General features: G+C 44.6%; 1 protein-coding gene across 3 annotated transcripts in view; it reads right to left on the bottom strand.

Moving 5' to 3' along the window:
• The window catches only part of esr2a (estrogen receptor 2a), an 85,742-nt gene that overhangs the window by 34,235 nt on the left and 36,432 nt on the right, over positions 1–15,075 (bottom strand). For 2 of the 3 annotated variants that reach the window (XM_083790905.1, XM_083790906.1), the window contains exons 2-3: positions 2,093–2,204; positions 1,133–1,574 (exon numbers count right to left, since the gene is read on the bottom strand). In XM_083790905.1, coding sequence (XP_083647031.1) covers positions 1,133–1,574; positions 2,093–2,159 — 509 coding nt within the window. In that variant the 5' untranslated portion in view covers positions 2,160–2,204. Of the gene's footprint in view, positions 1–1,132; positions 1,674–2,092; positions 2,205–15,075 lie in introns of those variants that run through there. The other variant, XM_083790907.1, reaches the window with a different exon arrangement.

The following is a 15,075-nucleotide window of genomic DNA, read 5'->3' as shown; positions in this document are numbered from 1 at the left end:
AACTGAGTGTAAAAACATTTTTTACCAAAAAGGGCCCAGCAGGACTGAGGACAATGCAGTACATCAGTGGTTCCCAAAGTGGGTTTCCGGGGACCCCCAGGGGTCTTTGAGGGAGTACCAGGGGGTCCCCAGCTAAATTATAGTTTGGAACCAAATGGACACTTAAGGGTCTGTAACTCTGAGAGTGTACAAATGGAACCATTTGATTCCATTTGTACACACTCAGAGTTAAATTAATGTTAATTTTATAATATGAATAATATACATGCCATTAAATGGGGATCCGTAGACTAATGCATGTCAAACTGGGGGTCCTTGAAATTAAACGGGTTGAGAATCACTGCTAAACATCTTCTCTCATGGGGGTCCCTGGCATACATTTTCAAATGGGGGGTCCGCGGGCTAATTAGTGTCAATTTGGGGGTCCTTGACATGAAAAGCTTTGGGAACCACTGTACATACGTACTGTACCACTGCACTACGTACTGTACATACCAAACATAATTGTAATCAGCAAAATCCTCAGTGATCATTTAACGCCGAAACATACATTTGATTTGTATACAGTAAGTTAAAGGAGAATTCCATACTAGAAGGCTATGGCTTTCTTACCTTTATTTGTAGTAGTTACTTCCCCTCAATGGGGGTTGGGTTTTTGTGCCAATTCGCTTATTTCCATCGAAATAAGTAGTAAAGTGTGCCGCTTGGGATACTATTTACATTATGAAGAGAGGATATATACAAAAAAATATTTTTGAGCGATGGAAATAAGAGAATGAGCACAACACCCCATAGCCCCATTCAATTCAATGCAATTCATTGAGGGCTTATGGTAGGGGAATTAGCCAATAATGCACTTTTGCACAAAATAACACCTGGACGTCTTTGGTTGGGACGTAACAATTACAAATAAAGGTAAGAAAACCTTCTAGTATGGAATTCTCCTTTAAACAAATTACGTTTTAACCCAATTTGTGCCCAATACGTCTTTAGAATTACCGCATGGTGTTTTTTTTTGGTTTTATTTTCTAAAATCGGATGGGCATACAATGTGTTTCGCTCCGAGAGTAAAAGGAAGTTGCTTTTAAGGTAAATGAACATATTATATTCAACATTTACAAAGCTGCGATACCTTCTGTCCATCAGGGCGCTGTCCCGCGAGGAGGAGGACGACGAGGACATCTCCACCCAGGGCCCGTGGAGGGCCTGGCCGTGCTGCGGGCAGGCCTGCGGGTGGTGCAGGGGCAGCGGCGCCCCCATGTGGCCGTGGTGGTGGCGGGGCCAGAACAGGGAGGGGCTCATGGACGACTGGCGGACGGAGGAGGGGCAGTCCACGGGGAGGCTGGCGGCGGCGCTGGCGTAGCTGAAGAGCGCCGCCGCCGGCCCGTAGAAGGGGATGGCGGCGAAGTCGTGGTGGTGGTGGTGGTGCGCCAGGTGGTCGGTGTAGGGCGACGGGATGCAGATGGGCTGGGTGGCGTCCAGCGCCGTGGGAGACGACGAGGAGGAGGTCAGGACGCGGACGCCCACTCGACTGGAGTCCACCTCCTGGAGCTGCAGGAGGGGCTGATCCCTCGCTGCAGAGGAGGAGGAGGAGGAGGATGAGGAGGAGGAGGAGGAGGCAGCCATGGCAACTGGCACAAATAAAGCTCCCAGTCGTCACTAAACAAGCAACATCATCCTCCAAGCAAGCAGCCAGCCAGGCAGCCAGGCAGTCTGTCTGTCTGTGAGGGAGTGATAGCTAGACTTTAGTCCCTGATGAAGCTGACGTGGGGATGACACGACAGGAATGGAACAGCGGTGGTTCTGTTATAAAGCTACAACCGGTAGGATTTACAGTATGTCCTACCTGGGGATTCAAAAATCGGGACTACAGTACAGGTGATACTGTAGCTCTCGTTAACCAGTGGTTCTGCCCAACAACAACAACAACAGGGTCTTGAGAACAAGTTCTCAATAGAACCGGAGGAGGACCACCTCCAGCCACCACATTTATCGGTTCTATTCCGAGTGCTCTCATGCAGTACAGATTAGAAGAGCACCGTCAGCTTGTGAAACATGCGAGGGCCGTCGGTCCGTCCGGTGCAGAATATACCGTGTTCTTCTTCCAGATGTTGTGCAGAGCCAGTGCGCGTCCCAGTGCCGTCACATGCCTCTGGCATCACCGAAAGTTGACATACGGTCTGCGACGAGGGACAGGATTCCACCTAGAGGGGGATTAAGGAAAGCATCGGTTGGAGTAATCATTTTGTACGCAGTCTTTGTAATGGAGAGGGTCGTAGGGTGTAAATGGTGATTATGGTGTAAAGAAATGGGAGATTATTATGTGAACAAAATGAAGAGGCACTTCTTTTTGTGTAGCCATGAGTCATATCAATGCCTGTTGACATGTAACCAAAGGGTCCAGTTCATACCACCAAAGGGTTTTTAACCCATCTTGACCTGAGATAAGATAAAGAAAATGTCTTCTACATCCAGTTTTCTGAAAAAGCTATGTTTCTATGTCAGTCGTTCTTCGATTTTTCAAAAATAGCAGACCTACAAGCAGATCTACAAGCTCATAGCGCGCCACCGAGTGCAAGTAGGAAACAATGAAAATCGGGAATACACCCTAGCATGCATTTTGCAATACCCCTTATATCCGTTGTCATAGCACCCGTTGTAACTGTCTGTCTGTGTACGTCCTCCTTCCGCAGTGCTAAACGTTGTGGACTGTGAAAGGTGGACTGACTAAGTAATCAAAAGGCAGGTGTGGGAAATATAGGCTGGGGTTGCCATGGCAATTAATGAATTCATGGCAGAGGCTGAAAATTGGACAGGTGTGATCAATTGACTAATTTGGGCCTTGCCCAGAGCCTTTTGTGACGATTCTGGACAACCGCTATCTGGCGGACTTGACACCGGGCACCGCACTCCATGCGGTGGTGCGGAATGCGTGTGGCAAATTTGAAGTCGGTGGGGGGCGAACAGTTCTCGCGTTATGCAAACTGACTGTGAAAAGTGGACTGGTTAATGTAATCAAATGGCAGGTGTGGGGGTTGTTCAATTGGCTGAGACAGAGGCTGGGACAATCTACAGGTGAGCGGACTTAGGCTCATTAGGTCCACTCACTGGCAGAGCCTGACCAGCAAGGTTATAATAGTTAACTAAAACTAACAAAAAAACTAAAACTAGAATTAAAAAAAACTTTTTAGTTAACTGAAACTAATAAAAATAAAAATAAACAACGATAACTAAACTGAAACTGTATTGTGTGTCCTCAAAACTAACTGAAATTATAGACAAAATACCCTTAGTTTTAGCTTTTATCAATATTTATATGCCTTTCGGATATTTATGATATAATCCTTTTAAATTAATTTCCTCATTTCTCCAACAAGTTTTACGGCAGTTTTCAGCACCGTACGGCAGCATGTAGCCACGCTAAACCCTAACCCACAAATAAACCGTACGAAAGAAACTAAAACTAAACTATAACTAAACTAAAACTAAGCATTTTCACCAAAATAAAAACTAGCAAACCCGCTCTAAAAACAACAACAAAAACTAACTGAATTTGAAAAAAATATGTCAAAACTGTAACTAAAACTAAACTATAATGAAAAAACCAAAACTATTATAACCTTGCTGACCAGAGCCTTTTGTGGCGTTTCTGGACAACCCCGCTGGGCAGTGGGCACTGCACTCCCTCCCTGTGGAACGTGTGTGTCACATTTGAAGTCGGTGGGGCGAACGGTCCTCGAGTTACGTGGATTACATTATCCCATTCTGAACGGGCACACATTTTGGTGTCAGCATCATGTTATGCTTTAGCTATTTAAAAATAGCAGATCTACAAGCTCATATCGCGCCACCGAGTGGCGCGATACGAGCTTGTAGGTCTGCTATTTTTGAAAAATCGAAGAGCGACTGACATTTTTAGAATCTGATCTCAGGTCAGAATGGGTTCATCAGACCAGTGTGTGTCCGGCGGAAACCTCGTGTGAATCTGATCTCAGATCAGAATGGGTTAAGGACACGTACAGAGAGAGACGTGGTGCATTTATAGTAGAATCACTGTTCCCTATGGTCCCACGTTGTCATCATCCGTCTATCCATGCATCTGGGGAAATCTAAATCCAATGCTGTTGTATTATTATGGTCTAGAAACGTGGTGAGAATGAATGCCCACTTGCTGCTTTGAAAAGCAACTAGACTTGTGCCTGTCGGGCACCAGCCCACTTGGGAACCTACATATCCGTGGTAATCATAAGCCCGTCTGTGTAAAGTGACCTTGTGCAGAGTTAAACGTGTGTGGAGAATGTCTGTGAAACTGACTGTGAAAAGTGGACTTATAAGTAATCAAATGGCAATGGCACGGTGTGGGGAATAAGGCTGGCAATGAGGCTATGAGAGATAGAAATGCCATTAAAAAGGGGGGCCGTAGATTAATATGCATGTCAAATTGGGGGTCCTTGAAATTAAAATCGTTGAGAATCACTGCTAGAGCTGTAAAAATCTTATCTCTTATGGGGGACGACTGGCATATCTTTGCAGATAGGGCTCGGTGACATGAAAAAGTTTGGGAACCAGTGCTTTAGATGTCACCACCAGGTGGGCATAACGGATTGTCTGGCTACGGGAGACTTAAGGGTGATTTATACATGGTTGGGTAACAGAGTATGCCACGGGTAGCTCTCCCGTAACTAAGTGCTGTGATGGCCCTGGCTTGGGCCTCGGCTGGTTGGAGAAAGGTGGACATTCAGGGATTGTTGACAGATGGCCAAATGCCTCCTAGCATAATATAAAAGGTTATTTCTCTCCCCCCTGGGCTAACTGGAGCACGGCCACAGAAGATCACTTTGATTTGTGATAATATATATATATATATATTTGCATTCCCTTTCCCTTAGTTAATTTGGCAGGAGGCCGACATGCCGTTAAATAAAATGACTCGTTTTAAATCTTCTCACGTTTCCCCTTTGTTATTGCACTAGAGTCGGGCCATAACTGCATAGTAAAATGCTCAAACTAAATTAACCTATTTTGGGTGGGAACCCCTTTTGGTGTTAGCATCATGTTATGCTTTAGCTATTGAAAAATAGCAGATCTACAAGCTCGTAGCGCGCCACCGAGTGGCGCGCTACGAGCTTGTAGGTCTGCTATTTTTGAAAAATCAAAGAACGACTGACATAGAAACATGGCTTTTTCAGAAAACTGTCATTTTCAAACCGACATTTTTTAGAATCTGATCTCAGGTCAGAATGGGTTAAGAGAGGACTCATTGTAAGCACTGTGGTTTGTTGCATAGGGCTGGAGGATTTATAACTTCTAATCTCAAGGTGCTCCTGAATCAAGACGAGGTGAGGTGATGACGGTAGCATTGTGTGTGGAGGTTGCAACGTTAAATGGTGAATGGTGCATTTATATAGCGCCTTTATCCAAGGCGCTTTACAGAGACTGTGCATTACATTCACCCATTCACACACACATTCATACACCGATGGCAGCGGAAACCATGCAAGGCACCAACTAGCACATCGGGAGCAATTAGGGGTTCAGTGTCTTGCTCAAGGACACTTCGACAGTAACTCTGGGGGAGCCCGGGTTCGAACTGGCAACCTTACGGTTACCATCCAGGCACTCTACCCCTGAGCCACCGCCGCACGTTGCCGTGGGAATTCCTGTGCATGCATAATAAACGCCTTTCACTCAGGGTTCTTTGAAGGTGACATGAGGGTGCGTGGCGTGCGCTCTGCGTTGCTCGTTGAGGCCGTAAACTAATCCTGGGAAATGCCGTAGTCAGAGGATGACTTTGGTTGGGCTGATCATACCATGTATGTTTTGTAAATCTTATTGTTGGTTGTCTCCCCGTTATAGTTTGTGCTTTGTGCCTGAGGACCCCCCTCTCAAAAACAAGTTGCTGCGACTCATTGAGGCTTATCCTCCATTGAAAAAACTAAAGTAAAAACCCCAGCTGAACAGATATTTCAGTTGTTCCAGTACAGTGTGGTTATGCCCATTTCAAAAAGAGAAGTAAAAGAAGAATTTGCCCAAAGGTGCAAGTTGGTTTCACTCTCTTCTTTTTTTTTAGGGACTGGCAAGAAACTTTATTTTGTTCACTAGTATTCACACAATCTAAGACAGGGGTGGGCAACGTTGACGATGGAGAGGGCCACTATATTTCCACACTCACTCCCTAGGGCCATATATTACTGTCGTAGCAAAAATAGCCGATCTACAAGCTCAAAACGTGTCGCAGCGCGACGCGTTTTGAGCTTGTAGATGGGCGAATTGGAATCCTGAAAATGTACATTTTTATGTAATGCCTTTAATTATACGTGTGTTGAGCATTGAGCTACTAATTTAGACTGAAGTAATTAAAGCAGGTCATGTTTGCATGTCGTGGAATTGTAAACAGCTGGAACCAATATTATAATCAGTATTCTGATATTAACCTGAGGGCCACATTAAGTGAAGGTGGGGGCCGCATGTGGCCCCCCGGGCCGCCAGTTGCCCACCCCTGATCTAAGATATGCGTTCAGTTCATAAACATGATCAAACGTCCTCCTCATGGCTCCGTTCAGAGCACTCCGTCCATACATTATCTTGCTCTCCATCCCTGGCACACAAACATCAACATTAGCAAGCGAGAAAGAGTTTTAAAAAAAGGCATGAAATGTACTTGAAAACAAGACAACCCTAAACCTGCCGTGATCAATGGCAAACTGAACAGTGATGCATTTTGCCCCTCAAATGTCCATATCTATGAATGCACATATGTCCGTAATCCTCGTAACTCGAGAACCGTTCGCCCCACACACACGCATTCCACACCCCCACAGGGAGGGCAGTGCCCGGTGTCGAGTTGGTCGGACACACGGTAGTCCAGAACTGCCACTAAAGGCCTCTGGAGAGGCCCCTGCCCTTATCCATATATGGAGAGGCCCCTGCCCTTATCCATATATGGAGCTGTCCTGTTCTGACATCACACATACGTTTTGACATCTGCATAGACTACTGTATATGTGGACATAAAAGGAACACATACTGTACGGAGATCTCCATATACAGTATGGGACACAGACAAGTAGGCCGGTAGCCTGAGCTAACGCGTTAGGTTTCTGGTCTAGAGGGGCGGGTCGCGGCTGAGATTTGCGCACGCCCTGATTGGATCGCATCGATCTGTCCGTCACCCCCGGCCCCTCCTCTCCCCCCTAGTGCAGCGCTACGTCACATCATTTGGAGCGACGCCCACCCGGAAGGGTTGACTCCCACTTTTAGACCAGAGCGGCCAATGCGTTCCTCCAGGCTTTACATTTTTGCACCAACAAAAATGAAAGCCTGGTACCGAGGCTAGTAGGCCAGTAGCTGACGGGCACATACAGCTCTCATAGGAATAAGTTACAGCTCTCATAGGAATAAATTAAGATACAGAAAGCCCCATATATGGGCATGAAAGGGACACAGACAGATGGGTGGAACGGGTACTCTGACGGGTGGGGCATAGATCTCCAACTTCCATCGTTACTGACTCTATAGCCGGGCACTGGTCAAGTTTTATAGATCAGTGGTTCGCAAAGTGGGGTCCGGGGACCCTCAGGGGTCCTTGAGGGAGTTCCAGGGGGTCCCCAGCTAAATGATAGTTTGGAACCAAATGGACCCTTATGGGTCTGTAACCCTGAGAGTTAGATTAACATTGATTTTGCAATATAAATTGGGGGGTACCAGAGATAGAAATGTCATTAAATGGGGGTCTGTAGAGTGTAGAGACTAATGCATGTCAAACCTGGGTGTCCTTGAAATTAAACGAGGTTGAGAATCACTGCTAAAATTATTTTACTTGTTTATAAAGCTCTCAATGGTCTCGCACCTTCCTACCTACATGACTGCCTGCCTAAATATGTCCCAAACCGCCCCCCTAAGGTCTTCCACTGCTGGCCTGCTCGCTTTGCCTAAATAAATGGCAACTAAAAAATACGGGGAAGCAGCTTTTTGCTTCTACGGGCCGTCGGCGTGGAACAAGCTCCCACTGTACCTTCGTCAGGCAACCGTCTGTAGACATTTTTTAAAGCACAGCTCAAGACCCACTTCTACGCCCTTGCTTTTAATTTATCTTTACATTTTATGTTATTCATGTCCTCACTGTATTACATTACTGCTCTTGTTTTTTTAATGTTTATGCCTTGCTTTTTTTTTTCTCCATCGCTCTGTAAAGCACTTTGAGCTGCATTTCATGTCATGAAAGGTGGTATACAAATGAAGTTTTATTATTATTATTAGAGACGTAAAAATCTTCTCTCATGGGTATGCCAGGCACCCTGGCATACCTTTTCAAATGGGGGTTCTTAGGGGCTAATTAGTGTCAATTTGGGGGTCCTTGAAATGAAAACGTATGGGAACCACGTGACTGTTCTAGACGAGCCCGTGTTCCTGACCGTGTCCCGACCCGTGTGTGTGTCGTGTCTCGTCTTCAAATGTGTTCCTCTAGTGACTCACAGTTCCATCTAGCAGTGGAGTCTGAAAGGCCTTGTGTGGGTTTGAACCAATACAGTCACAGCTAATTAAAAACTCACAGAAATGCCTGAAAGGAAATCTCCCTCTCTCCCTCTCTCCCTCTCCCCCTCTCCCCCTCTCTCTCTCTCTCTCTCTCTCTCTCTCTCTCTCTCTCTCTCTCTCTCTCTCTCTCTCTCTCTCCCTCTCTCCCTCTCTCCCTCTCTCCCTCTCCCTCTCTCCCTCTCTCCCTCTCTCTCTCTCTCTCTCTCCCTCCCTCCCTCCCTCCCTCTCTCCCTCTCCCTCTCCCTCTCTCTCTCTCTCTCTCCCCCCCCCCCCCATCAGTGCTTTGAACACGGCTTCAAGGTTGCTGTTGAGTGATGTGACGCGACGCTACAAGCTGTGGGGGAGAGCGACATGAATAGGGGCTAATTAACCCATTTTGGGCGGGAACCCCCATTTGGTGTTTTAAGCACTATGTTATGCTTTAGCTATTGAAAAATAGCAGACCTACAAGCTCATAGCGCGCCACCGAGTGGCGCGCTACGAGCTTGTAGGTCTGCTATTTTTGAGTGGTGCAACCACTCCTACAACCAGCAATGTCCGTGCGTACCTATGTGGCCATGAGCACGAGTATATGACTATTAGTACCAGTAGGGGTCGCTGTTTGCCAGAAACAGAGAGAGGGAGATAGTTGCGAACGCAGTGAGCAATAACTATGAGACCCTGCAGATCATGTCTGTGTGTCTGTCTGTGTGTCTGTCCCGCTGTGACACCACCCGCCCGCCACCAGAGGGCGCAGCTGTAGCACACACACACAAACGAGCTGCGTTCGCTTCCCGCGTTTGCGCGTCCTACTTGTATTAGTGCTGCCTGTTGCCTGCCAATGAGAGAGAGAGAGAGAGAGAGAGAGAGAGAGAGAGAGAGAGAGAGAGAGAGAGAGAGAGAGAGAGAGAGAGAGAGAGAGAGAGAGAGAGAGAGAGAGAGAGAGAGAGAGAGAGAGAGAGAGAGAGAGAGAGAGGAGTTGCACAACTCAGTTCATACAGGTGTGATTTTAGAAAGATCGTGAAAATATTTATTTCAGAAAACTGGAGGATTTAGAAGAATTATTGTAAATTTTGAGGTCAGGCCTAAATGGGTTAAGGAGTGTTGGGTTCTGGGTATTCGTAGGCATTTCTTTCACGTGTGTGATTGCAGTGGTATTGGTCAGGTTTCCAAGCCATATCCCTACTATGTGTCAAATACTTTTTGAGGGGCGCTAGCCCCTCCTATATACAGGTTTAATGTCCGTTTTAAAAAGGCCATTGAATGAAGGGAAAATGTACGTCATCTTGTCCCTATAACACAAACATTAAATGCCATCGACAATAAAGATAATTTAATTTTTGTTTTGTCACTGTTTGTTTTACGTCACCATTACATCACCTAATCATAGCAAACATGAGTTAGACTTTAATATATTAGCGGCCCTCACTTCACACGGGTGTGATTTTTTGTATAAATACACTAATATATATATAAATATATATATATATATAATATTTCATAATCATATGAATGGTGTTTTATGTTAATGACAAAAAAGGGACATTAACAAAACTTAGTCCACCATTGCATAGATCTACGTCAATTAAAATAAATTAATAAATGTTACGCTTAACGCCAATGCCGTTGATGTACGGCAATAGGGCATGCAAACCTCGCACCTTTGGTATGCAAATTCAGGGGATGCGCCATTTTGAAGGTGATAAGTCATTATACCTGGCCAAACGGATAGGCATATATATCCAATTTTGGGCTGGAACCCCTTTTGGTGTTAGCATTATGTTATGCTTTAGCTATTGAAAAATAGAAGATCTACAAGCTCATAGAAGCATAGCTTTTTCAGAAAAGTGTCAGGATGTATTAGACATTTTTAGAATCTGATCTCAGGTCAAAATGGGATATAGAGGCCCAGGCCGTAGCGTAACGGTCTGGGCACCGGACTGGTAATCCAGTCGCAGTGTGCCGCGGGTTCGACTCCCGGACCCGACACGGCCTTTACTGCATGTCATCCCCCCATCTCTCTCCCGTTTCCTGTCAGCCTACTGTCTGTCCCTTCAAAAATCAATAAAAAGGCGTAAGCCGCAAAAAATATCTTAAAAAAAAAAAAAAAAAATGGGATATAGTCAGGGCTGCACACAACTTTTTTGGTCTAGTACTCAGAGGAGCACCTGGAGGAGTTACTTGGTGCTCCTAAAATGCGGCGACCCGTCTCGCCGGATGGATAAAAGAGGGATGCATGAATAACTTATAGCAAAATGATATTTATTGGATAAGTGGGGACTGGGGAGTCAATGGAGAGTATTGCAACTCTAGATTCATCGCATTATACAAATGCAAATTGCAGCTATAGGTCCATGTGTATTCCAGCCCTATATGCATATTCTAATACAAACTTCTTAATACTTCCTAAGGATAATATGAGCATCAAAGCAATATTTAGATACTTTTTTTTTAATATCCGATCTACTAGCTCACAACGTGTTGCGGAGGCGACACGTTGTGAGCTTGCAGATCAGCTATTGCCTATTTGTTTAACATACGACATAAGTCGTACGGCGAAGCATAAGTCAGGCTTCACTTTTGTTTTGTTTTTTTGTACACACAGTCAACACAGAGTCAGACAGACAGTCAGACACACATGGCTCCTCGGTGCAAAATAAACAGTGTACACTACCCGACTTTACGATAATAAGGGACAGTATGTCGGGACACGTTGTTGTCATGTTGATAAGCTTCATATTGTGTAGCAGTAGCAGTGCCAGTCCGTGAGAGACGGCATCGCACACGAGCAAGTTGCATCGCACACGAGCAACTTGCCCCAGCACCCGGAAAAACAAGCAGTGAGCAGCATGGAATCCTCCCCATAGAGTGGATCCTCCCTCGTTTGAGTAAGGAAGGACGCGCTGTGATTAGCCACAATGGCCAGTGCAAGACGTCCTGTGATTGGCCAGTAGTAGCTACTTTGAGTGGCAGTCAGTGGGAAATGCTCTCGCCACAGAATTTACTAGTATTCTGGCCATGATAATCATTCTGTGCGGCCCCAGCTGTTGGTACGCAGAAGAGCTTCCCGGCGCCTAGCCTCGGTACCAGGCTTTCATTTTTGTTGGTGCAAAAATGGAAAGCCTGGAGGAACGCATTGGCCGCTCTGGTCTAAAAGTGGGAGTCAACCCTTCCGGGTGGGCGTCGCTCCAAATGATGTGACGTAGCGCTGCACTAGGGGGGAGAGGAGGGGCCGGGGGTGACGGACAGATCGATGAGATCCAATCAGGGCGTGCGCAAATCTGAGCCGTGACCCGCCCCTCTAGACCAGAAACCTAACACGTTAGCTCAGGCTACCCGGCGCCTGATTGACAGCGCATTATTTTGACGGCGCATGCGCACCGCTTATGTGCAGCCCTGGATATAGCAGAACAACAACAGTGCATCAAAAGTATTATTTAGCAAACAATGTTACGAGCAAGCTTCAAAAACATTTGACACACACACACACACACACACACACACACACACACACAAACAGGTGGTGTAAGGATATCATTTATGACCCCACTGCATGTGCCGAAAGATAAACGGCAGCGGAGTTAATCATTCTTAGATGGCAGAAGTCTCCCTACAGTCAGAGTTGGCGCACACTCACCTATTACCTTCTTGGCATCAATGCTCTGGGTATCATTATTACACATCCAAAAGAAAAGACCTATTCATTGGACCCAATAGTTCAATGAAGCTCGGATTTGGCCACGTAAAATAACGCAGTAATTCTTAACTGTTTACGTGTTATAAAAGGGAAACTATCAGTGAGTTGACAAGTCATGAAAAATAGCAATAATTAAACTCTAGGACTACCAATTAAAAGTAATGAAAGCGAGAAAGGGGGAGTGGATCATACTATTTTTTTAAATTATAGTAATGAACTTGATTTATATAATTGTCATGTTGAGAGCCAGGTAGCCAAGTCAATGAACATTAATGTATTTTATTTCTTGCATTTTTGGTATCCGAGCACACAGATGATAGGAACACTTTTAATGGGCACAAATTAAATGATTATTTCCACCGATTACACTTTTTTCCTATCAGTGGTGTGCTCCAGATGTCTTCTAGCATTCATTCTGTCTGTGTGAGAGTCCTGCTTCATTTTTGTTACCAACTACAGTAGTTGCTATGACGGTCACTGCTGTAAAGTCATTTAAAGGTTTTATGACATTCATTTTCATTTATTTTTCATTTTTCTTTTTTCTTTTAGGTTTTATGACCTCAATTACACCCAAAAAACCTGAACTTTGAACATTCAGTGGATCTTCTGTGGTCTGAAGGTTTCTTTGGGGTTTTTTGGGCCTTTTGAGCTACAATGAAAACAGGCAACACAGTGAAACAGTGACATCTGCTGGCAAATCCCATTGACATATATGGGATTTGCAGTAAGTGATGTCACTTACTGCCGGCAAATCAGAGCACCTGTTTGAGCCAGAAAACCCCAGATCACAGAAAATCTACTGAATGTTAAAAGTTCATGTTTTTTGGGTGCAATTGAGATTAGAAAACCTAAAAGAAACAAGAACAATTCCAAAACCTTTTTTTTAATGTCACAATCCCTTTAACCCATTTAGGCCTGACCTCAAAAAAACAAAACAAAATCTTCTAAATCCTCCAGTTTTCTGAAATAAATATTTTCACGATTTTTCAAAACTAGCAGACCTACAAGCTCATAGCGCGCCACTCGGTGGCGCGCTATGAGCTTGTAGATCTGCTATTTTTCAATAGCTAAAGCATAACATGATGCCAACACCAAAAGGGGTTCCCAACGACATCCTAGCATCCCAATTATGGTCATGTCACAGCAGGTGAAGAATCTGCGAAAAGAGCCGATCTGTAAGTTCACAACACTGCATGTGGCATTATAATTTATCACTTGTTGTGAGCTTGTAAGTTTGGCTATTTTCCCTAGGTGTAGGCCCAAAGAAAGGAGCGGGTCAGTCAGGCTAGACTCTTAGAAAAGGTTTATCAGCAATTAATTTGATCCATTTTTAGGATTTCTTGAACAAGAATTTTTTTATCGATTTATGAACAAGTGAGTCCTGGTAATATTATTATTTCTGCCAGAACCGTGCATCCGACACACACATACCGTGAACCGTCTCGTCTTGTCTGACGAGTGTCTCTTTTTCAAGGCCAGGTATTGAGGTATATTTTTAGTAATGCAACCTCCTGCTGCCTCCTGCATTATGTGCAAATTCAACTCAACAGGTGTCTGTTGAGTGATATCCAACGAGCACTCCCAAACTCTGACGCTTAAGGGAAAAAATACCCTGCACAGAATGTCTTGACAGAAAGTAGTATAAAATACGTGGAGCATTACGAAAGTGAGTTGTGAGCCTTTGCTTTCCTTCTTGACAGGAAGTAGCTCATAAGTCATAACATGTCTACGGTGGATTTCTATGAAACAAAAACTTTACAGATACAAAGAGGACAATTCAAGCTTTCCGTAACAGCTGCAATGTTGGTGAGTTTGACGTTGTTTAATACAATTAGAGAGGACTTTTCTGTTTGGATGAGTGGGCTGTCAATGGGAAGTTGCACTTGGTTAGCACCTTGCTGGAAAGATGGCCGCGGTCAATAGACCCCTTAATAATTGTACCTAGTACGGTTCATACTTTTGCCCTCTTTAGCAAACTGTGAAGCTAAAAGCTATAGTTTGCAGAGAGGAAACGGTGACTGTATCAAATAGCTTAATACACATTTCTATATTATATTTCTATGTAAATCCGTGTGAAGTGTGGGGCGCTCTTATCATAAATCATCTCATTCTGGCCAATCACAATTTGGAGTCCTCACTTTTGACTTCAATGTTTGTTAACGAAAACTGTCCATTCATAGTCAATGGCATTCAATGTTTGTGTGTGCACAAACATTGAATGCCATTGACAATGAATGGCCAGTTTGTGCAAACACTCAAAACTGGCCACTCATCGTCAATGGCATTCAATGTTTATGTTGAGACAATCTTTTTCGTTTCCACAAACCCTCAAAGCTGGACATAAGAGGGGCTAGCAGCCCTCAAAAAAAAGTGTTTTGCCAAAAATCAGCCGATTGACGAGACATTTGGCGCAGAGGTTGTTCCTTCCTTGGCATCCTACAGGTTTGCACCCACATGGTGGAGACAATTATGTGAATCTTGATGACACATTTACGTGAATGAATTCACGTGACAATGAAGGCTTGCTTGCATAAAGTACACAACTGAATACTATCGTTAATGTCACAGTATTTCTTTTGGCATAGTGGTTTATGGGACATGGATCGGCTTTATTAACCCATTTTGGGGCGGGAACAGGGCTCCAGACTAACTTTTTCACAGGTAGCACTGATGCCACCTACCTTTTCATTTGGTAGCGCCACCAGAAATTAGGTAGCACCATTTTTTTCTTTGTATAGCGTGGTATTATTACATGATCTTATCGTGCCCCCACATAGGGTGCCATTTATTTTTGTAGTGGTTTCCACCATTAAAGGTTTGAATCATAAAACCCCCCTACAAAGGTCACTGTGTGAAAAACAGCA

Source organism: Protomyctophum parallelum (assembly GCF_964188405.1).
Source record: "Protomyctophum parallelum genome assembly, chromosome: 19".
NCBI classification, from domain to species: Eukaryota; Metazoa; Chordata; class Actinopteri; order Myctophiformes; family Myctophidae; genus Protomyctophum; species Protomyctophum parallelum.
The sequence above is the reverse complement of the archived record's forward strand: the minus strand, read 5'-3'. Positions and strand labels throughout refer to the sequence as shown.